This window comes from Suncus etruscus, chromosome 6, assembly GCF_024139225.1.
Source record: "Suncus etruscus isolate mSunEtr1 chromosome 6, mSunEtr1.pri.cur, whole genome shotgun sequence".
In the NCBI taxonomy this organism is placed as follows: domain Eukaryota; kingdom Metazoa; phylum Chordata; class Mammalia; order Eulipotyphla; family Soricidae; genus Suncus; species Suncus etruscus.
This window is the reverse complement of record NC_064853.1, coordinates 1,670,532-1,693,709: the sequence shown is the minus strand read 5'-3', so window position 1 is coordinate 1,693,709 and position 23,178 is coordinate 1,670,532. Positions and strand designations below refer to the sequence as shown.

The window sequence follows — 23,178 nt, the reverse complement described above, 5'->3', positions numbered from 1 at the left end:
GGAAATTAAAAAGTGGATCTTTATTTGTTTGTTTTGGGGCCACAACCAGCAGCGCTCAGGGGTTACTCCTGGCTCTGTGCTCAGAAATCGCTCCTGGTAGGTCCCAGGAACCATATGGGATGCCGGAGATCGAACCCTTGTCTGTCCTGGGTCAGCTGCTTGCAAGGCAAACGTCCTAACTTTGTGCTATGGCTTTGGTCCAAGAAAGTGGATCTTTAAAGGGCCCAGCATGGGTCTCTGGAGGGTCCCAAGGCTGCTACATTCTCCGATGGACTTCTTAACAAGCAGAACCAGGCCAGAACCAACCAAGCAAGAAGCCATCCCCCCCACTCCCGTCCCCAGACGCTGTCCTCCCCATTTCCGGCCACCACTGGGGACTAGGGTCTGAGCCAGCCTGGAGTGACAAAGACCAAGAGGAAGAGTGGAAGGGGTGGGGACACCTGGCCACACAGTCATCAGTCTGAACAACTCTTCCTCCTCCTCCTCTTCCTTTTCCTCCCTCGCCTTTTCCTCCTCCTCCTTTTTTCTTTCTTCTTCTTTCTTCTTCCTCATCTTTCTTTTCTTCCTTCTTTCTTCTTTCTTTTTCTTCCTCTTCTTTCTTCCTTCTTCTCTCTTCTTTTTCTTTTATTTCTTTACTTCCTCTCTCCTTCTTCCTCCTCCTCCTCCTCCTTGCACCCCTTCCCCGGCAAGAACCCCAGTCCACCTTCAACCAGCAACTTGACCCAGGAGAGTGTGGCCAATCCAGTCATCCCCAGGCCCCAGGCTGGCTTTAGATATGGGGGACAAGTGGGGGGAGCTGCTCCCAGATCAATGCCCCTCCCCACCAGGCCTGACGGAACCCCCAGACTGAGCAGGAGCATGGGAACCCTCTGCCTGCATCACAATGGAACCGGAAGTCGGAAGTTGGGGCCTCTGGGTCTGGCCACCCCCGGCTCTGTGGCCCTGCCCAGCCCACAGAGCTACACCAAGGCCACTGAGCAGCCAGGTGAGTCCGGCCCAGCTGCTCTTCCAGCAACCCTCTGGGCCTCCTGTCTGGGACAGGCATGTGCGACATCCATCCCGGGGTGCTGAAGGTCCCCCACTGTGGGAGCGGTGCAGGATGAGCCGGTTGCCAGGAGGACAAGGGACAGAGGGATGGCAGCCCAGCAGGAGCACTGGGGGGAGCAGAGGGTCTGGGGCAGGAGGCTGGGGAGGGGCTGTGCTCCCAGCGGTGGGGGATCCCAGGTGAGGCGTCTGTGGGGTCCCCAAGAGTAGGGCACATGCAGCTTGAGCCCCACAGAGCTGCCCAAGGAGCACTGTCCAGCTGGCCCCTCTGGGCTCGCAACCTCCTCCCCTTCTGGGCGTCCCGTCCTGCCTGTCCCTCCTCTGGGTCCTCCGAGCTCAGGCCAGGGCTCTGGTATCAAGCAAGTGTGAGGGTGGAGCTGGAGTCCGGAAACCCTCAGAAGAAGCTCACAGGCCCCAGATACATGAACCCCGTGTGTGCACACACTGCACAGGGGGCCACACACACATTACACAAACATATCCATACTGGCACATCCACAGCGTGTGTTAACACGTGTACCTGAGTCTACTGCACACGGGGCACCACGCACACGGCAGGTGCATGCATGGTCATGTATGTGCTCGGACGCACGTCGAGAGGGAGGAGGGCAGGGCCCCGGGGAGGGCAGCTGCAGGGCAGCCTCGGACCCCTGACCAGGCCGGGCCCTTCTGGGCAGGCTCACTCACAACGGGTCGGTTGGGGTGGGTGGGGCCCCACCCCCTGCGAGCCTGAGCCCGGAGCGGCCGTCGCAGGGCACCCCAACCCGGCCAGGGCTGCCCGGGTCTGCGATGGGGAGAGGGGCCGAGCACCCCGCCCCGGCCCGGCTGCTCCAGAGCGCGCCCCGGGCGGCCCAGCCGAGCGCCTTCCCGTGCAGCGCCTGTGATGCGGGAGCCGGAGAGTCCCGAGGGGACGCTGGAGCTGGCCCGCCGCTGGGGGCAGAAGCGCCGGGGCCTGCTGGAGGCGGCGATCGTGCTGCTGCTGCTGCTGGCGGCGGGCGCGCTGCTGGCCCTGGGCCTGATGCACGCCCAGGGCAGAGGTGAGTGCGGGCCGGCCGGCTGCGGCGGGCTCCGGGCACGGCACGGGCACGGGCACTGGCGGGAGGACGGCAGGCGGTGCTGCAGCGGCTTCTGCTCTGCTCTGCTCTGCCCTGCAGGGTCCGACCTGCCGGCCAGCTTGGGACAAGCATGGGCTCCTGGGAGGGGGGGGTCCCTCCAGTCCGTGCTCCCGCAGGGATCCTCCCACCACCAGCAGCAGATCCAGCCCCATGGATCTTTCACTCTTCCATCCCCAGGGTCGCTCCCAGCAAGGGCTCAAACAGTGCCCCTGAACGGGAGGGTTGGGGAGGTGCCCGCAGCCCTTGACCCGCCGAGGTCAGACACCGGGTAAGGGGGCACTCTCTGGCACCAGCTGGGCACTGCAGGCTTGGCAGGGTCTCGGCTCACACCAGCTCCCCTGCCGGCACTACACAGCCTTTGCTGCTAGAATGTTTCTTGGATGCTCGGACCCCTTGGAGGTCAAACTATCAGTCCAGCCACCCAGGGTGGGGGCACACACACCCCGGGCAGCTCTGCCAGCCTGACCTTATGCCAGTGCTGCTTGCTCTAGAGGGGGCAGTCTAGGGGAGAGGCACTACCTGGCAGGCTTCCCAACGCTCAGCCCCACAGAGCCCCTTAGAGCCTCCCGCCCCCCTGGTCCCCCAGACTCCCCCACAACCCAAGAACCCAGCTACTCAGGAACCGCTCTGCTCTGGGCTTCAGGCTGCAGACCTCACCTACCTGTAGGGACCCACATTTCTGGGGGTGCCATACACACCCCAACAGGGATCCTGCATGCCCAGCTCTGCTGACCACCCACCAGACCCTGGACCTGTCACCTGGCCTACCCCCGCCTGCCCCCAAACAGGACTCAGCTGGTCAGACCTGAGTCCTGAGTCCAGATGCCGTTTCCAACGCTAGCACTTTGGCATGAAGGGTCCTTCCGTCCACGAGTCACCCCGAATCCTTCCCAATTCTTCTTTTTGTTTTGTTTTGTTTGGGGAGGTCACACCCGGCAGCTCTCAGGGGTTACTCCTGGCTCTATGCTCAGAAATCGCTCCTGGGGCCCGGGAAGGTGGCGCTGGAGATAAGGTGTCTGCCTTGTAAGCGCTACCAAGGAACGGACCGCGGTTCGATCCCCCGGCGTCCCATATGGTCCCCCCAAGCCAGGGGCGATTTCTGAGCACATAGCCAGGAGTAACCCCTGAGCGTCAAACGGGTGTGGCCCAAAAACCAAAAAAAAAAAAAAAAAAAAAAGAAATCGCTCCTGGCAGGTTCAGGGGACCATATGGGATGCTGGGATTTGAACCAACATCCTTCTGCATGCAAAGCAAATGCCCTACCTCCATGCTATCTCTCCGGCCTTGATTCCTTTTTCTTTTTTTTGGAATCCTTCCCAATTCTGATGCGGAGATGCCACTGTTTCCTTTACGGTTTTGGAGCTTTGCGGCTCTGAAATCAGAAATTGTTCGTGTGCTATGAATGTGGGTCTGTGTTGAGTTTGGAGTTCGGGCAAAGCAGGACCCAGACAATAAATATCCAGGGGCACAAGCCTGTGACTTCAGGACAGTGGGGCAGACACAGATGGGTGATACCAGGCCTCTCCCGGACCCCATGGTCTGGATATTTTTCTGTCTTTCCCACTATTCAGTGGTAGGTAAGGAAAGTGTGTGAAGGCAGCACTTAAGGGCCTTCTACAGACAACATGTGTGTGATGGGCCACACTAACCGCCTTGGCCACACCAATGGCACGGTCTCTGCTGCCAGAGGGACATCCAGAGAACAGAGATCTCACCACCCAGTTCATGGTCCCAGCTCAGCCCCCACTTCTCACTTTGGTCCCCGCCTCCCTGGTCCTGCCCCCTCCTAGGCCCCTCCCCCTCATGTTTTTTTTTTTTTTTTTTTTTTGTGGTTTTTGGGTCACACCCGGCAGTGCTCAGGGGTTACTCCTGGCTCCATGCTCAGAAATTGCTCCTGGCAGGCACAGGGGACCATATGGGATGCTGGGATTCGAACCGATGACCTCTTGCATGAAAGGCAAACGCTTTACCTCCATGCTATCTCTCCAGCCCCGTTTTTTTTGTTTTTTGTTTTTGTTTTTGGGCCACACCCGGCGGTGTTTAGGGGTTACTCCTGGCTGTCTGCTCAGAAATAGCTCCTGGCAGGCACGGGGGACCATATGGGACACTGGGATTCGAACCAACCACTTTTGGTCCTGGATCGGCTGCTTGCAAGGCAAACGCCGCTCTCTCTCCGGCCCGCCCCTCATGTTTTTGTTTGTTTGGTTTGGGGCCACACCCAGTGATGCTTAGGGGTTCCTCCTGGCTCTGTGCTCAGAAATCGCTCCTGGCAGTCTCAGGGGACCATATGAGATGCCGGGATTAAAACCATCGTCTGTCTGGGTCCCTGTGTGCAAGGCAAATGCTCTGCCGCTGTGCTATCACTCCAGCACCCCCTCCTCATGGGAGACGCATCTTCTTGCCCCCCACCCCCGCTTACCACCACCCTTCACCCCATACCTCCCCTGGTGTTGTCCAAGCAAAACTGGTCTTAGTCATGTCCCTCTTTCACTTTGTCTGAGTCGCCTTCTCTGGATAGCAGAATGTTGGCACCATCTGTTGCCAGGATTGTGCAGGAGAGACACCCACTCTCAGCGTCCCCCCTTCTCCGTCCCCCACTGTGCTCACTGTCCTCTCCTCCGGGGGCTCCGAGACCACTTGCAGTGCCCAGATCGATCCAGGGTTAACCACAAACAGACCGGCACCCTGCACGCACCCCTCCTCTCTGCCTTCCTCTCATTTCGCCCTCCAGATGCTTGTTGTGTTTGACACACTAGGGTCACAGTGGCCTCACTCTGTGGGCCAAGGTAAACCCCGAGGGAAGCGGCAGCATCACATGACCCAGCCCAAGGGGAGTCCAGGAGGGGCCATGAGCACCCACCTCTCACTCACCTGCCTCTATATTGCTTAGGTGCAGCTGTATAAGGCTGGCAGAAGTGGTAGTAACTTGCACACACCGTCTCCTGCCACCCTCTGGCACCCCTTCGTTTCCATCAGGCACTTGGGATCACCTGCTGGGATCATGAAATAAAACTTCTCAGCTCCAGTTGCCCTGGCACCGAAGGGTGATACCTGAGGGCCCATCGCTATTTTCCACCCACTTCTTACCTGAGAGGCAAGGAGGAGGCAACCCCTCCAACGCTCAGGACAATGACTGAGGAAAGGCCAGAATCATGTTTTCAATGCCAAAAGCAGCCAATCTCTTCCTAAAGAAACCTCCAACTGGGGCCGGAGCAGTGGCGCAAGCGGCAGGACATTTGCCTTGCATGCAGCTGACCCAGGACAGACCACGGTTCAATCTCTCAGTATTTCATGTGTTCACCCAAGCCAAGAGCGATTTCTGAGCGCATAGCCAGAAATAACACCTGAGCGTCACTGGCTGTGGCCCAAAAAACAAACAAAAAAAGAAACTCTCCATTGGTGGAGAAGCATGTTGGTGGGGTTGTTGCGGATTATTCTTGGGGTTAGCTTCCCAGAACCACACTGGAGAAGATGCCCAGCAAGGACATAGACACCCCTTCTCTCTTCTGTCTTGGTCCTGCTTTTTTGTTCTCCTCAGCCCAGAAGATCTGAAAGTCCCTGAGTCACTCATGAGTGCCAGGCCCAGGGCATGTCCCCTGCCTGTGCATTTTCTCACCAGGGAAATGAGACCAAGGGCTGCCAAGTTTCTGGGATAATGAGACAAGACAGGAGTGAAAAAAAAAAAAGAAAAAGTCTGCAGGAGCCTTGGGGATACCTCCCAAGAGCAAGAGCTACAGCTCCCGAACAGTTGGCAACCCTGGAGTGCAGGCAGAAGGGGTTCACAGACTCCACCTGCAGTGCTCTGTGGTGATTCGAACAAACAGGCCAGGTGGGAGGCTCTCCAGCATCTTCTAGGACAGTGTCCTCCATGTCAAGGTCACCCTTTGACCGCCATCTTTCATCCAAGCGTGCCAGCCTGCATGAAAATCCTTCCCCATATATTTTCCCTTTTGTCCCTGTTTTCTTTTTTTTTTTTTTCTTTTTTTTTTGGTTTTTGGGCCACACCCTGTGACGCTCAGGGGTTACTCCTGGCTATGCGCTCAGAAGTTGCTCCTGGCTTCTTGGGGGACCATATGGGACGCCGGGGGATCGAACCGCGGTCCGTCCTAGGTTAGTGCAGGCAAGGCAGGCACCTTACCTCCAGCGCCACCGCCCGGCCCCCTGTCCCTGTTTTCTTATCATCAGCAAACCCTGAAATAGAAGTTTTTCTCAGATGCACATTTTTTCCAACAATTTCTCCCAGAAATTTGTGGTTCATTCGATTGTCCTCATAAGTCTTCTCCGGAGCAGGAGCTTTTCAAAGTAATTAAACCCACACCCATGTTTTTTTTTTTCCTCTGGGGAGCCTGCAACTCACTGTTGTGTTCTAAGCATTGCCACCAGGGCTAGAGCAATCTCCAAGGGCACCCTCTTCGTACCGGAGCTTGGGGTCCCTGACTCCAGCACTGCCCTGGGCCTCTCGAGACACGGCTCCTGAGCACCAGGTCGGAATGGCCCCTGTGTGTGACCAAAAGCAAACAAAACTAGTCATCACCAAACCCAAGGCCACATCGGAAAGTGTTGTCACTTTGCAGATTGTGGGGATGGGGGACCCTTTTGAGTTTACTTTCGTGGATGGTGTCAGGATGTGTGGAGATGTCTATGGTTCCCTCGGGACTGCACAGGGGAAAACTGTCCTTTCTCCACTACTTTGCTTTGCCCATGACCAAAGAGCACGCGCCATGCTTGAAGGGTCTGACTCCGGGCTTGGGGTTCTGCCTAGACCACTGTGTGCATCTTGTTGGCTGCTACCCTGCTCATTGCAAGATGAGCTACCCTACACCCAGCAGGCTGGCTCGCCAGGCTCCATCTTTCCTCCTCATTGTGTGGTTGTCCGGATGCCCTTTGCCTCTCTGTTCAAACTAGACTCAGCTACCGAATGTTGCCTGGGGGTGGCCAAGATTTTCTTTTTTTCTCTGTAGATCTAGTGGGGAAAAGTAACATTTGGGAACCAGAGTGATAGCACACTGGTAGTGCATTTGCTTTGCACGCAGCTGACCCCGGAGAAATAGTGGTTTGAATTCCAGCATCACATATGGTTCCCTAAGCCTGCCAGGAGCAATTTCTGAGCACAGAGCCAGGAGGAACCCCTGAGCACCACTGGGTGTACTCCAAAGCCAAAAAGGAAAAAGAAAAGTGACATTTGCAAATCTTGCCTTCAAATCTGGGAGCCCATCTGCATTTATGTTAAGTGATGTTTTGAGATCTGTAGCTCCATATGTCCGTGTGGACTTAGGGGGCCCCTGTGTGTCTGTCAGGTTTACACCAACTGCTGTAAATAGTATAGCTTTGTTCACTCCAAGTTCCCCCGGTTCCTTGCTGAACTAAAGGAACTTGCACAGGACACTTGTTTTGGGTCACTTTACTCTCTCTGTCCTCTCATCATTTCGGGAGTTGCCTTGGTCCCCTGGGGATATCTGTTATCTCTGGAACAAACAGCGCTGCCACCGACCCACCGGCCTCCAATCACTCTTCTCTGTTCTTGCTGAGCTAGAGGAACTCAGGGCAGGACCTGGTGCTCCAGTCTGCTTACCACCAGCTCCACCCTGGCCCTCAGGCTTCCTCTTTCCACGGTTCTCTATCCTTGGGCTTCAGCTCCAGGAGCCTCGGTGCAACAGGGCTATTTCTTTCCTCCTCGAGGTTCTGTGTCTGCACCCCATTAATGGTCTGGTTTCATTCACCAGCAGGTATTTCCACCTCTGGTCTGGGCCTGCTGGTCCTCAGAGGTCTTTCAGCAGCTTCACTGGTGGCCTTGCCTGGTCAATTTCCCCGCTTCTTCTTGATACCATATGATTCTGCTTCTATTAAGGACATGTCTGTCTGCACCTTTCTCTCCTGCACACTCCTGCCTCCAGACACCCCAATACTCAGGGACATGCAAGGGCTGGTCAAGGGCTCTGTCCCCCTGCTGAAAGCGAGATGCTCCCCCTGGAACTTGGTTCCTGAGAGTTCCTCAGCTGCTAGTGGTTTCTGGAAGGGCTCAGGGGCTTCTCCAGCTCCACCAGGCCTCCTGCACCAGATAAAACACAGGCCACCCCCTCCTTTTGGCCAGATCTCGGGGTCCCTGAGGTGTGATGTTCACTGGTGAAGCAGGTCTGAGCTAAACAAACAGGGAGACTCGTCCCTAATCCTGCAGATGAAGCGGTGTTATACTACCTTCTCACACAGGGGAATTGGAGGGACGTAGCAGACCCTTGATTCCAGATGATTGTCAATCCATCTGACAGCTGTCATTCCATCCATTGGCAGCTGGCTGACAATCCATCTGGTTTTCCTGCTGGGGTGGCCCTATGAGCACAGATGCTGGGAGAGTACCAGCAATGGGCAGGGTTGAGTCATGTGTTTCCTGCATCCCCACCTCTGCCCCTTCCAGTGGACCCCAGGCTTGGCATGGGGACTCTGTGGTCCCTGTGCTGGGATGAACGAGATCCCTGCTCTGCCCACAGTCTGGAGGAGGTGAATTATGTTTGCCCTTGCCCAGTGCCGACTGCCCCTACCAGTCAGGGTACCCTGTCTATGACCACCCAGCAGGGATTTTGGCTGAGTAGACACAGTGGGGAGGCTGGCACGCTGTAGCATGTCGCCTCCCATGAGCCTTCCTCCCTGCTGTGGGGATCCTAATATGGAAGAGAACGGCAGGGTGGTCCGGGGAAGGGGTCCTGCCCTGGCTCTCTGCTGGCCTGGGGGCTCCAGCACCTCAGAAGGGCTGCCGCTGGAGCCCAGAGCTGAGCACACTGTGTTTCTCCCCAGTGAAGCCGCCGACCCTCTCTCCTAGCTGGCTTTCCTTTTCACAGGAAGAGAGGACCGTGAGAAAGCGCAGACCCAGAGGTAGAGCGTCCTCTCGGACCCAACCTGTCTGAGTGGGGTGGGGTGAGAGATTACAGGGGAGCAGACAGAGGCAGGCGACAGAGAGGGAGGACAGTATCAGGAACCTGCGAGTTTGTTAGATGCAGGGTGCTGTGCACTGTCCCCACTGGTACAAATCTGGGTGGGCTGTCTGCAGAGGGCAGGCTGAGAGCTGGGCGGGTGGTCAGACAGGAGTACAAAATGACCTGCTCTGTCCTGGGGCCTTGGAGGAAGCTGGGGAGGAGGTATTAGAGGGTTCCCTAAGAGGGCTAAGCAGAAATGGAGCTCACACCCAGCGCAGCGTAGACACCAGCTGACCCAAATTACCCTCGGGTCCTAGGCTGCAGGCGGTGTTGAGGACAGGCCATTCAACCTAGCACCCACCTCCTACCGGGCCCAGCTCACCTTGCCCCGCCCTATCCCATGACACCTAGCCAGCCTCACCCCGAGATGGCCCCGCCCACCTTCACCCTGCCCTATCCCACAGCACCCAGCCCACCCACACTTTCTTCACCCACCTCACCCATTCCTTGCCCGCAGCTGTCAAAGACTCCAAGAATGATTTGGGAGACGTCTGCACCACCCCAGGCTGTGTGCTGGCAGGTAAGCCCCTCTGCGCACCCTTCGTGCACCCCAGACTCATCCCACAGTCCCGACCTTGGGCCCCTTCTCTCCTCGGAAGGCCCGTCCTTGGGACCCTGCGGTTGTCTGCATGAGACCAACCTGGTTGGTGTGAGGAGGCCAGGACAGAAGGAGACACGCTGATCCCTAACCACATGGTCTCGAATTTGGGGCCCTCCCACTTTCCACAGCACAATAGGAGTGGGGCATCCTGGGTGGGGTTCCAGCCTGGCTCTTTCAGAGCATCCAGTTGGCAACATTGCTGGGAGAAATCACCCCCATTCAATCGGAAGCAGCACCCCCTCTGGGACCCCCCTCCCTATAACCAAGACACAGCTGAAGAACAGGCTCCAGGCGCAGGTCGCCTTCAAACCCACCCAGTGCCCTGCTCCCCCTAGACTCCAGCTTCACAGATCTGCAGAAGAGGAACTGAGGGAGGGTGTGCAGAGAAAAAAGGGGTCCGGGGGAGGGTGGCGAGTAGGTCGCAGCCCTAGGAGGGAGCCCAGCTGGGACTGACAGTCCATCCAGCGGCGTGGGGTCACCCTGACCGAGGGTCCCCCCCTCCGCCCACCCCACCCCGGGAGCAGCGGCCAGGATCCTGGAGAACATGGACCAGACGCAGGAGCCCTGCGACGACTTCTACCAGTACGCGTGTGGCGGCTGGCTGCGGCGCCACGTCATCCCCGAGTCCAGCTCCCGCTACAGCGTGTTCGACATTCTCCGGGACAAGCTGGAAATCATCCTCAAAGGTGGCCGGCGCTCCTGGCAGCGGGAGGGACCCCCAGGCAGCCCCCAGAGCCCGGGGATGGCCGTGGCCTCGTGACCGGCGCCCAGAGAACAGTGCTTCTCTCCAGCTCTTCCTCGCCCACAGGGGTGCTGGAGAATTCCACCTCGGAGGACAGGCCGGCCATCCAGAAGGCCAAGATGCTCTACCGCTCCTGCATGAATGAGAGTGAGTGCACGCGGGGCCTCCCCTCCGCCTCGCCCCTCCTGGGCACCGCACCCCGACCCCGCTGCCACGGTCGGGCCCATGGGAGGCAGCTCGAGGCTGCCTGGAAGTGCGCCTTTGTGAGTGAGCGTATGTGACCGTGTGGAGAGGTGTGCATGGCCTAGGAAGAGGTATATGAATTCGCGTGTGTCATGTGTGTCCATGTCGTGTCGGTTGAGTGTATCTATTATGTGCGGACATATGCATATATTGTGTTATGCGCATGTGGCCATGTGTGTGACCCTACATATTGTGTTCATAGGTATGTGTGTCTATAGTACAGGGGTAAATGTGTGCATTGTGTGTGCGTCTGTATGTTCCTAACGTTACAAAGGCATGTGTTGTATGCTGGCTCTTTGTATGCATTGCCATGTGTCTTTTATATACCCTATAGGTACACTTGTGTGTGTACCATGTAGTAGGTGCATAGGCACATGTGTGTATGTGCATGATGTGTGTGATCTGTATCACGTGCTGTGTGTATGCACGCTGTCTATTTACTTATTGTGCACCTTACATGTGTCTTGTGCTATGTATGCATGTAATGTTTACGTAAGCTATACCTGTGCTGTCTTACTGTGTTGTACATGTTGTACATGTGTTCTGTATATGTATTTACATATGTATTCACATAGCATGCGTATGTGTTATCTTGTGTATTTTCTTGTGTGATGTGTATCATGTGCTATGTATGCTCTGTGCACCTACTTAAGTGTGTGTTGTGTCTGCACGTGTGTGTATAAATATTTATATCACATGTGCTGTGTGTACATACATGTTGATGTGTGTTGTATTTGTGTGTATATGTACCTTGTGTTCTAGAAATTCTTGTACATGTGGGTGTGTCACAGGATTTCTCTGTATCTAGGTGATTTGCACCTTCCCCACAGTCCCAATGGCTCTGGGGACACTAGCCTATCCTCAGCAAGGCACAGGGTGATTGTTTTTCTGTAAGTTCCCCAGAGGGCAGGGTTCGTCCTATTGTATAGGCATACCGGCAGACTTGTCTGTGGACTGATTCATCCCGCTCCTGGTCCCCAGATGAAAGCAAAGCCTGTGTCCCGCCTAGTGCTGTTTTGGACCTGAGAGCCAGAGCGGGCCAGGTTGAGACTCAGTGGTAGAGCACAGGCAGGCCTTACATGTGAGACTCTGTGTTTGATCCCTGGCACCACACGTGTAAAACAACGCTTGTTAGAAAACACACTGTCGGGGCCAGAGAGGTAGCATGGAGTGAAAGTGTTTGCCTTTCATGCAGAAGGTCATTGGTTCGAATCCCAGCATCCCATATGGTCCCCGAGCCTGCCTGGAACGATTTCTGAGCCTGAAGCCAGGAGGAACCCCTGAGCGCTCCCGGGTGTGACCCAAAAACCACAAAAAAAAAAAAAAAAAAAAAAAGAAAACACTCTGTCAGCAACCAGACACCCCTCCACATACTTTATACCAGACACCCCTCCGCATACTTCCCTCACCACCCTCACCATGCCCACCCAAGGTCAGGAACCCTGCCCACCTCAGGAACCCCACCCACTCCTGGAAGTCCTGCCCACTGCCAAGAGTCCCTCCCACCCACATCAGGAACCCTGCCCACTGCCTGTAGCCCCACCCCCATCAGGGCCCGCCCACAGTTCCACCAGCAGAGGCAGCCCCAGGGCCTGGGTAGAGTCAGAACCCCCCAAACTGTACCAGCTCCCCGTGCCCCCAGATCCAGGTGAGCACAGGAAGCCCTGTGGCCCGCCACTTACCCGGGTGCCCCCGTTCTTCTCTTCTGCCTGCCAGGATCCCAGTCCAGTCGAGGGCTTGGCAGCCTTGCCTCCCTACTGCTTCTGGAGCCTCGGTGCTCTCCCCATCCTCCTGCCATTCACCCCTGATCTCACCTGAGGCTGCTGACTGGGGCACGTCCTGAGGGCCCTAGGGACTCCCTTTTTCCTGGAAGCCCCATGTATCAGTGAACCATACATGGTTTCTCTGATCCTCCCCTGCTCCTGCAGAGATCTCCCTGGTGGGCTCCTCAGGAAACCTCTCCCCTTCCCCGCCTCTCTCTTCAGGAAGCCCAGCCCCTTCCCCTTATTCCCCATTTCTCCCTCTCTGGCTCTCTATCTGTCTCTCTCTGTCTCTCTCTGACTCCCTCGCTAGCTCAGGAAGCCCTATCTCCTGGCCCAGGCCCCCATTGCCGCCACCATCCCCTCCTTGGCTTTCCCTGTCCCCGCTGTTCCTCCTGTCCCACCATTTGCTACCATTCTGCCCCTGTGCCCGCTGTCCCCACTCCTGCCATCCCCATTGTCCCAGGCCTCAATGTCTGCTCTGGGCATGCACAATGGGTGACCACACCTCCCTCTCAGGCATGATAGAGCAGCGTGACTCGAAGCCGCTACTGGACATCATCGAGGACTTGGGGGGCTGGCCGGTGGCCATGGACAACTGGAACGAATCGAATGGTGAGACCTGGACCCCCCATGCTTAGGGCCCCCATAGGCCGCTGCCCGTTTCCCCCTTGGTTCAGCCAAGGGGTGTCTGTTCTTCCAGACCCCCAGGTGGACTCACCCCTGCCCGTCCTACCAAGGGCATGGCCCATCCCTGGGGAGGGGGGCATGGTGGTCCTGACACGATGCCTGTCCCTGGGGGTTGTTTGGGAAAGCTCCCAGGCCCCCAGGCTCATCACCAGCTAGTCCCCATATTCTGGGTTGAGGGGCGGGGTGAACCGACGCCACCGTTCTAGTTGGGGCACTGATCCCCAGAACTCAACTGGAAGCTGGAGCAGCAGCTGGCGATATTGAACTCTGAATTCAACCGACGTGTTCTCATTGACCTTTTCGTCTGGAACGACGACCAGAATTCCAGCCGGCACATCATCTACGTATGCTGGCAAGGGACAGGGGCTGCCTGGGCCCAGCTGGGTTCTGGCCCTGTCCCAGGACAGCGTTGGCCCAGTCAGGAATCACGGAAGTCCCGTGGGGTCCAGGGAGGCTGGGTTGCAAAAGACCCCCGTCACATCACTCAGGACGCATGTGGGGCTTCAATTCACCCCACCTGGGTCCCAGGGTGGGGTGCAGAGAGGGCTGCTGCCCACCCTGGTCAGGCTGTGGGGTACCACCCCCACCCCTTGCCCAGTATCCCCCTCTTGTCTTCAGATAGACCAGCCTGCCTTGGGCATGCCCACCCGGGAGTACTACTTCAATCAGGGCATCAACCGGAAGGTGAGGGCTCCCCACCAGCCAGGCCACTGCTGCTAGGGAGGGGGTCATGGGCAGCCTTGTCGGGGCATCTCAGATATAGTAGGAAGACAACAGCCAGGGGCTCTATATTTTGGTTTATTTTGGGGTCACACCCAGCAGCGCTCAAGGGTAGCTACTGGCTCTACATTTACAAGTCGCTCCTGGCAGGCACCGGGGACCATGTGGGATGCCGGGATTGAACCCGGGTCTGTTCCGGGTTGTCCGAGTGCCAGGCAAACGCCCTACCACTGTGCTATCACTCCAGCCCCCAGGGGGTTCTTGGGAAGCTACAGTGGGGGAGGGGTTCGCCCCCGAGGACTGTGACACCCTGAGTAGCCAGCCACCCACCCGAAGGTGCGGGAAGCCTACCTGCAGTTCATGATGTCGGTGGCCATGATGCTGCGTGAGGACTTGAAACTGCCTGAGAACAACGAGCAGGTGGTGAAGGACATGGAGCAGGTGCTGAAGCTGGAGACTCGGCTGGCCAATGTGAGGAGACATGGGGCGGGGGACCCCAACTCTGCGTGCACACGAAGGTGGGGGACCCAACTCTGCGCCCGTGGTGACCTTGCCTTCTTCCACAGGCTACGATACCCCAGGAAGAGAGACACGACGTCACGGCCATGTACCACCGCATGAACCTGGAGCAGCTGCAGAATAAATTCAGCCTGAAGGTGAGTCCAGTCTCCTGGGTGCCCAGGCTGGCTGCCGAAGGGTCAGCTCGCCTAACTCCTGCGGGCACATGGTTCCCGTGCCATGCTGGTCCCCCACCACCACCTTCGAGGACACACAGCTCCTGTGCCACACTGTGGCTCCTCTGCAGCTACTCACAGGCAGGCACTTGCCATTGCCAGTAGACTAGCATCATGCTGTGGCCCCACTTTCTGCAGGAACCACTGAGGTGCCCAGTTTCTCTTCAGGAAAGATCTGAGCGTGGCCCTGTCATAGCCCTGTTCACTTTGCAAAGAGGTCACGATAGGGTGTTAGACAGGTGACCTGCACCCTCAAAGCACTAAAGTCCCCCCCAAGAAGTTCTGCACAGCCCCAGTTCTGCTGGCTTCTGCTGTCTGCTCTGCTCTTGTCTCGTCTCGTGGCCCCAACCCTACTGAAAGGCTTGGGCCACGGTGCCAGCGCCTTGGACATATCCTGCTCTGCCATGGTCAAAGGGACCCTCAGATTCACTTTCTCCATCACCACTCTGTGACTGTGTGTGACTATGTATGATGCCTATGGCTCTGTTTTTATGTGTAGCTATGATGTGTGTGTCTGTGACTCACTTCTGTGTATACCTGACAGGTGTGACTGTGTGTGCGGCTGACAGTGTGACCATGACTGTGACCTGCGACTGTGACTGTTCTCTGTGTGACTGGGTGTCCATGTGTCTGTGTGGCTCTTTGTGACTCTGGCTGTTCTGTGATTATTCTTTGTGCTGTGACTGTGACTCCTGCGTATTCCTAAGTGAACCCACAGCTGTGTGTGACTGACTTCTGACAGTGACAGCCTATTCGTGGCTGTATGACTATGTTCTGTGTGTGGCTGTCTGTCACCATGTGACTATGTATGTGCCCTGGCAGTGGCTGTGACCATGTGACTGACTAGGTGACCTTGTGGCTGTCTATCCTGTGGCTGTGACTGGCTGTGTATGGCTGTTGACTGTGAGATTCTTTTTTTCTTTTTTTTTTGGTTTTTGGGCCACACCCGGTGACGCTCAGGGGTTACTCCTGGCTATGCGCTCAGAAGTCGCTCCTGGCTTGGGGGACCATATGGGACGCCGGGGGATCGAACCGTGGTCCGTCCTAGGGTAGCGCAGGTAAGGCAGGCACCTTACCTTTAGCGCCACCGCCCGGCCCCCTGACTGTGAGATTCTGACTAGTCTGTGTGTGGCTGGTTGTGGTTGTGTGCCTATGGCTGTATGTCCGTGTGACTGTCTGAATCTATAGGTCAGTATGTTGTTGTTCACCCATGTGAACTTATCTCTTTATTCCCTCCGTCAGTCCTGCTGTGCTGGGGAGCCTTTTGCAGGTCCCCTTGCACTGTGGCTGGACCCTAACTCTCACGCATGGCTGAACAGGGCTCCTAACTGTATCTGGGGTCATGGTCGAGTCTACCCTTGAGCCCCGACCGAAGTCCCAGTGCCAGTGTCATCTGCATAAACATCTGGGGTGACTCAAGAACAATGTGACTTGAGACTGTGTCCCAGAGCTGGGTACACTGCACGCATACATGTTCTCCCACTCCCTGGACCTCGCATGATGCGCTGCTCTCTTGCCCACGTCTGGCTGAAGCTCTGACCTCCCAGGCCTGGTTGGCTGACAGTTACAGGAGCTGACCGGGGCCATCCCCTTGTCACCTGATCCCACTCTCTTTTTTTTTTTTTTTTTTTTTTTGGTTTTTAGGGCCACACCCATTTGATGCTCAGGGGTTACTCCTGGCTAAGCACTCAGAAATTGTCCCTGGCTTGGGGGGATCATATGGGACGCCGGGGGATCGAACCTCGGTCGAGATCTTTCCTTGGCTAGCGCTTGCAAGGCAGACACCTTACCTCGAGCACCACCTTGCCGGCCCCTGATCCCATTCTCAACCCAGGCATCGCTCCTCCGTAGAAAAGTTTTCTTTCCTTTACCCCAAACTGAATACATTTCATTTTGTGTGTACCACCACAGCATCCACCCTCGTGCTGAACAAGGACAAAAAAGACCTGGTGGCAGTGTCTTCCTGTGTATTCCTAGCCAGGTGGCAGGCGCTGTGGCTGTGGCGGGTGTGCATGGGAGGGTCCCTGAGGAATTGGTCCTCATTTCTAGCCTCTGACTCAGTGCTTTTTTTTTTTTTTTCTGTGTCTGTTACAGTTACAGGCATCTCTCCTCAGTTCAAAGGAACCCTATGATTTCCCCATCTGAAAATTGAAAGCCTTTTTTTTTTTTGGTTTTTGGGCCATATCCAGCAGTGCTCAGGGATTACTCCTGGCTGTCTGCTCAGAAATAGCTCCTGGCAGGCATGGGGGACCATATGGGACACCGGGATTCGAACCAACCACCTTAGGTTCTGGGTCAGCTGCTTGCAAGGCAAATGCCACTGTGCTATCTCTCCGGCCCCAGAAAGCCTTTTGTAAATCTGACCGTGATGAAGTTCCCCATTTTCCTATGATTAAGACGAATTTGAGTCCAGAGTTGCTCTGTGCTCTGAGGGTCACTCCTGGGAGAGGGGTGTTTCAGAAATCTATGCTGCCGGGGTTCAAATCAAAGTCAAGGTTGGCTGCAGGCAAGGCAAACTAAACACTTTCCCCTCTGCCATGTCTCTCTGGTCCAGGGGAATTTCTACTTCTTACTTGGGGGGGGGGGAGTTTGGGTCACACCCGGCGACACTCAGGGGTTACTCCTGGCTCTCTGCTCAGAAATAGCTCCTGGCAGCATGGGGGACCATATGGGATGACAGGATTCGAACCACTGTTGGTCCTGAGTCAGCTGCTTGCAAGGCAAATGCCCTACCGCTGTGCTATCTCTCCGGCCCAGGAATTCCTGCTTCTAATGTTTTCTTAACCTCTGCCTCTCTGGTAAGAATTGAGACTGGCCTGCTTTTTTCCGTTCTTCTAAGACCCTTATTTGGTTTTACATTGAAAATTTTCTTGGGCCAGAGTGATAGCACTGTGATAGGGCATTTGCCTTATATGTGACCAACCCAGGACAGACCCAAGTTCTATTCCCGGCATCCCATATGGTCCTCTGAGCCTGTCAGTAGCGATTTCTGAGTGTGGAACCTGAGTGTGGCCCAAAATTTTAAAAAATTTCTGTCTCTCTGTCTGTCTCTGTCTCTGTCTGTCTCTGTCTCTGTCTCTCTCTATATCTCTGTCTCTCTCTATGTCTCTGTCTCTTTCTGTCTCTGTCTCTCTGTCTCTCTCTCTGTCTCTGTCTCTCTTTCTCTCTCTCTCTCTCTCTCTCTCTCTCTCTCTCTCTCTCTCTCTCTCTCTCTCTCTCTCTCTCTCTCTCTCTCTCTGTCGTGCTTTGACTTCTCCCTGAGTGTCCGAGCACCAACATGGAGCCAGGCGGCCTTGACATTTCTGTGACCATAGTCTGACGGTGAAGACCAGGCCTACCACCAATAAGCCTGCTCCATTTCTTCACCATCTTGCTGGTCCTCTTTCTGCAGGATTCCTGTACTGATGCCTTCTCTGCTCTCAGGCTCACGCTTCAGCCCTCTCTTTCCTCTGGAATCGTTGGGGCAAGGGGCTGGATGTCCCAGACTCAGCACTGTGCCCCCTGCTCTGCCCTGTCCTAGGGATTCAACTGGACACTCTTCATAGAAGCGGTGCTGTCCTCCGCCAACATCCCACTGCTGCCGGACGAGCAGGTGGTGGTGTACGGCGAGCCCTACCTGGAGAACCTGGAGGAGATCATCAACACCTTCTCAGTCAGGTGACGCCCGGCGCCGGGCTGAGGGAGTATCACCTGCATCCGGGGCCATCCCAGAAGATCCCTTTGCACCCTAAGCCCCGTCTGCTCAGGGCACCTGTGTTGTAGCCCCTGGCTAGGCCAGCCCTCACTGGTGTGGCTCCCACAGGACCCTGCAGAACTACCTGGTCTGGCGCCTGGTGCTCGACCGTATCAGCAGCCTGAGCCAGAGATTCAAGGACACCCGCACCAATTACCGTAAGGTGAGTGCCCTGGCCCCGGCCACCCCCGAAAGAGGCCCAGCAGGAGAGGCCGGTGAAAGGGAAAACCGTTCTTCAGAACCACAGGGGAGGGACCAGAGTGTAATATAGCAGAAAGGATGCTTGCGTTTTATGTGACCCACCCAGTTTGATCTCCAGCCTCCCATGTGGTCTCCTGAGCCTGCCGGGTGTGATTCCCGAGCAGAGAGCCAGTAGTAACCCCTGAGCACCACTGGGTATGCCCTGGCTAAAAAAATAAATAAATAAAGAGAGGGGCCAGAGTGATAGCACAGCGATAGGGCATTTGCCTTGCATGCAGCCAACCAGGAATGGACCCGGGTTTGATTCTTGGCATCCCATATCCCGAGCCTGCCAGAAGCTATTTCTGAGTGCAGAGCCAGAAGTTACCCCTGAGTGCCACTGGGTGTGGCCCAAAACAAACAAAAGAAGAACCACCAGTGTGTGGTGCCCATGAGGGACAAAGATAGGAGATGGAGGAGGACTTTTGGATGGTGGTGTCCGTGAGGTGTTCAGGCAGTGTTGCTCAACCTGCAGAGACGCTGGACCCTGGGGGATGTCCTGGCCAAGACAGTCCCAGTAGGGCCCCAGGATGGCAGAGAGAGGGAGAGGGAGCCCAAGGCTGCATGAGCCTGTCCACCATACTTTCTCTGGGCAGAGTTCTGGACTAGCTTCATGTGGACCGTGTTCCTGGCCAGAATGCTCCATCCCCGATGCCCTGTCAGCTCATGTCCTCTCCCCACTTTGGCAAAGGGCCCAAAGAGCAAGTGATCCCAGAAAAGCTAACAAGGTTCTGAGGGCCTTCTTGTGGGGGCAGAGGTCAGTGCTGGTCTAGATTCAGGCTGTAGCCCCTAAGGACCAGGAGAAGGATTTTGGGGTAAGCAATGTGCCCCCATTAGCATGCAAGTTAAGCTCTGGTTCTAGTCTGAACCCTCCCCTCTGAGATGCACCACTGGGGCCGGAGCGATCTCACAGCAGTAGAGTGTTTGCCTTGCACACAGTCAACCCAGGACAGACCAGGGTTTGAATCCCGGCATCCCAGATGGTCCCCCGAGCCTGCCAGGAGTGATTTCTGAGCATAAAGCCAGGAGTAACCCTGAGCACTGCCAGGTGTGACCCAAAAACAAACAAACAAACGAACAAAGAAAAGAAATCGCTCCTGGCTTGGGAGGACCATATGGGACGCTGGGAGATCAAACCGAAGTTTGTCCTAGGCTAGTGTTTGTAAGGCAAACACCTTAACTGTAGCGCCACGGCTCCAGCCCCCAGAAGTGACTTCTGAGTCCAGAATCAAGAGTAACCCCTGAGCACTGCCAGGTGTGGCCCAAAAACCAAAAACAAAGAAAAAATCCAGCCACAAAAAAAAAAAAAAAAAATCTAAAAAAAGGGGCCAGCAAGGTGGCACCAGAGGTAAGGTGTCTGCCTTGCAAGCACTAGCCAAGGAAGGACCGAGGTTCGATCCCCCTATATTGGCGTCCTATATGGTCCCCCAAGCCAGGGGAGATTTCTGAGCGTAGAGCCAGGAGTAACCCCTGAGTGCTGCCGGGTGTGACCCAGAAAACAAACAAACAAACAAACAAAAACAGCTACACCAGTGTCCCATGCCCTGACCAGCACTAACTGGGAACCCACCCTGGACCCTCAACTGAGAGAGAGAAGATGCTGAAAGAGTGAGTGAGTGAGTAAATGAGTGGCCACATGGGCCGTGGGTCTGGCCTGCAGGCACTGTACGGTACCACGGTGGAGGAGGTGCGCTGGCGGGAGTGTGTCAGCTATGTCAACAGCAACATGGAGAGCGCCGTGGGCTCCCTCTACGTCCAGCAGGCCTTCCCGGAAGAGAGCAAGAAAGTGGTGGGTGCCCCGGGGGTGGTTGTGCCTCCTACCCTGAGATGCGTCCAGCAACACGAGTGCTCGGTGATGGGGACGCCTCTTTCTCCCCTGCCTGTCACTCATGGGCCACCCTGGAAGCGGCAAATGTCACACAGGAATGAATGCTGGTGTTAGTTCAGTCTGTGGGTATGAGTACAGGTGCGAGCCATGTACCCGCGCAGCAAGTACAAGTGTGAGCACAGGTGTGAGCGTAGCAATCGCAGGTGTGAGTGCAGGTGTGAGTGCAGCAAGTACAGATGGATAAGGGTGGGAGTAGTAGTGAGGACTGGCTGCCAAGCTGGGCTGTCGTGTGGGGTGGCCTGGCCACAGCAGGCTCGCAGGGGGCATCAGGCCTGGCTCCCCCAGGTCCACGAGCTCATACACAAGGTACGGGCGGTGTTTGTGGAGACGCTGGATGAGCTGAACTGGATGGATGATGAGTCCAAGCACAAAGCCCGCGAAAAGGTAGGGCAAGGGGGACCCCACGTGAGGAGAAGGGGCCCGCTCCATTCCCCCACTTTGGAGACAAGGATGACAGTTGGGTGGCACTTTGGGAGGCCCTGGGAAGAGGGACCAGGAGCCAAGCTGGGAGGGAGGCGGCCACACCCCTGAACCAGAGATGCACCCACAGCCTTGGGAAAGCAGGGCCAAGACCTGCCAGGGGCCTTGGGTAGTGACAGCAGTCACTGCACTTCCTGCCTCCTCTCCACTAACCCTCTTTGCCCCTTTGCCCAGTGGGGAGGGGTCAGACAGGAGCCCACTTTGGTGGGCACAGAGCAGCTCCCTCTCCCCTGCAGGCCATCAACATCTGGGAGCAGATCGGCTACCCCGACTACATCCTGGACGAGAGCAATAAACACCTGGACGAGGAGTATTCCAATGTGCGTCCCTACACCCTCTCCTCACGTTCCCTGCACCAGACTATGGTGTGGGTCAAGGTGCGGGCGGGGGAGGGCCATTCTGCGCTGGGGTGCCTTGACATCACCCTGAGCTGAAGGCAAGGCAGGGGAGCCCGCGCAGACCCCTGTCCCCTGCCCTCAGATCCCCCAACCCCGCCATGTGACCGCCCTCTCCACAGCTCAACTTCTCCGAGGAGCTGTACTTTGAAAATGGGCTGCAGAACCTCAAGGCCAGTGCTCAGAAGAGCCTGAAGAAGCTTCGTGAGAAGGTGGACCTCAATCTGTGAGTGGGCAGCCTAGGGATCCGGGGAGCAGGGTGCTCGGGACGGGCCCAGAGCCTTCCTCTGGGGCACCCCCAGACGACCATCTGGTGTCTTGCAGCTGGATCATCGGGGCTGCTGTGGTCAACGCCTTCTACTCCCCAAACCGGAACCAGATCGGTACGTGTCCCCCTCAGGCCCCCATTCTTGCTTTCAGAAGGGAAGTCACAGGGGCTGGAGAGACAGCACAGCGGTAGGGTGTTTGCCTTGCACGCAGCCAATACAGGACAGACCCCGGTTTGAATCCTGGCATCCCATATGGTCCCCTGAGCCTGCCAGGAGTGGCTTCTGAGTGCAGAGCCAGGGGTAACTCCTGAGCACCAGCAGGTGTGACCCCCCCCAAAAAGAAGGGAAGTCACAGCTCCCTATCACCCCAGGGTTCTGCCCTTACGGCAGGTATGGTGGACTTAGGGATTCCAGACAAAGCTGAGGCTCCACGTCCCAGGCCTCTTTGTCTGTGAAAAGGGGTCTCCTCCTCTCTGCGTACCATCTCTGGGGTGCTGGCCCAAGTGCATTGACTCAGCTGCCTCCACAGTATTCCCTGCCGGCATCCTCCAGCCCCCCTTCTTTAGCAAGGAGCAGCCGCAGGCCTTGAACTTCGGGGGCATCGGGATGGTGATCGGGCACGAGATCACCCACGGCTTTGATGACAATGGTAACTAATGCCAGGGCACGCCCTCCCTCACCAGGGACCCGGGAAAGGTCCTGGACGGTGCTTCAGGGCTCCCAGTTTCGAGGGGGTAGGTGCCAGCCTCAGGTCCTGATCAGGGCTGGTGCGACTAGGTCAGCCGAGCCTCCCTCCCTGCCCCCACCGTCAAGACTGGGGACAAGCACCCCCATCCCTGGGTCCTGATGGACGGAGGGCAGCACAGGGCCAGGGGCTGCAGGTGGGCTCCAGGGAGACCTTCTGCCCGCTCCCCGCAGGCCGCAACTTCGACAAGGACGGCAACATGCTGGACTGGTGGAGCAACTTCTCGGCCTCGCACTTTCGCGAGCAGTCGGAGTGCATGATCCGCCAGTACAGCAACTTCTCCTGGGAACTGGCCCAACAGCAGAACGTGAGCCCGCTAGGCCCGGGACCCACAGCCCCGCAGGGGACACTCGCACCGGTGGGTGGGGGCACTTGGCCAGCTGGGGGACCCTCAGCTCAGCAAAGGGCTCCGTGGGTCCGTGAGGGCAGCGGCAGGCCACACTCACCCCGGGCTCCATCCAGGTGAATGGACACAGCACTCTCGGGGAGAACATTGCTGACAACGGTGGGGTGCGGCAGGCCTACAAGGTGGGTCCCGGAGTTTGGAAGTGGGGGGACTGACCAAACAGATTCGCTGAGCCCAGCTGCATCTGGAAAGGGGCGGGTGGGCACAGGGGGGTCTGTACACAATCCGTAACTAACTTCGGGGTGCCCTCTGTTTCTCTCCCGCCCAGTCTAGTGGGCAGTAGTGTGGAGCAGCCCAGAACATGCCGTGGCAGGGCTTCCTGGCGGCAGCGGCAGGACACCCTGGGGAGGCTGGGAGCTGAACCCCGTGTGGTAGAGGGTGGTGCTGTGGTATGTCGGGGTGACG

General features: G+C 56.8%; 1 protein-coding gene across 3 annotated transcripts in view; it reads left to right on the top strand.

Moving 5' to 3' along the window:
* MMEL1 (membrane metalloendopeptidase like 1) overlaps positions 1 to 23,178 on the top strand; it is a 188,468-nt gene that overhangs the window by 164,442 nt on the left and 848 nt on the right. For 2 of the 3 annotated variants that reach the window (XM_049775308.1, XM_049775306.1), the window contains 20 exons: positions 1,809 to 2,081; positions 8,949 to 9,026; positions 9,585 to 9,647; positions 10,253 to 10,414; positions 10,537 to 10,617; positions 12,993 to 13,088; positions 13,389 to 13,507; positions 13,782 to 13,847; positions 14,220 to 14,354; positions 14,450 to 14,539; positions 18,138 to 18,274; positions 18,420 to 18,513; positions 20,251 to 20,379; positions 20,764 to 20,862; positions 21,195 to 21,278; positions 21,476 to 21,579; positions 21,678 to 21,736; positions 22,152 to 22,271; positions 22,541 to 22,674; positions 22,830 to 22,895. In XM_049775308.1, coding sequence (XP_049631265.1) covers positions 1,928 to 2,081; positions 8,949 to 9,026; positions 9,585 to 9,647; positions 10,253 to 10,414; positions 10,537 to 10,617; positions 12,993 to 13,088; positions 13,389 to 13,507; positions 13,782 to 13,847; positions 14,220 to 14,354; positions 14,450 to 14,539; positions 18,138 to 18,274; positions 18,420 to 18,513; positions 20,251 to 20,379; positions 20,764 to 20,862; positions 21,195 to 21,278; positions 21,476 to 21,579; positions 21,678 to 21,736; positions 22,152 to 22,271; positions 22,541 to 22,674; positions 22,830 to 22,895 — 2,070 coding nt within the window. In that variant the 5' untranslated portion in view covers positions 1,809 to 1,927. Of the gene's footprint in view, positions 1 to 1,808; positions 2,082 to 8,948; positions 9,027 to 9,584; positions 9,648 to 10,252; positions 10,415 to 10,536; positions 10,618 to 12,992; positions 13,089 to 13,388; positions 13,508 to 13,781; positions 13,848 to 14,219; positions 14,355 to 14,449; positions 14,540 to 18,137; positions 18,275 to 18,419; positions 18,514 to 20,250; positions 20,380 to 20,763; positions 20,863 to 21,194; positions 21,279 to 21,475; positions 21,580 to 21,677; positions 21,737 to 22,151; positions 22,272 to 22,540; positions 22,675 to 22,829; positions 22,896 to 23,178 lie in introns of those variants that run through there. The other variant, XM_049775307.1, reaches the window with a different exon arrangement.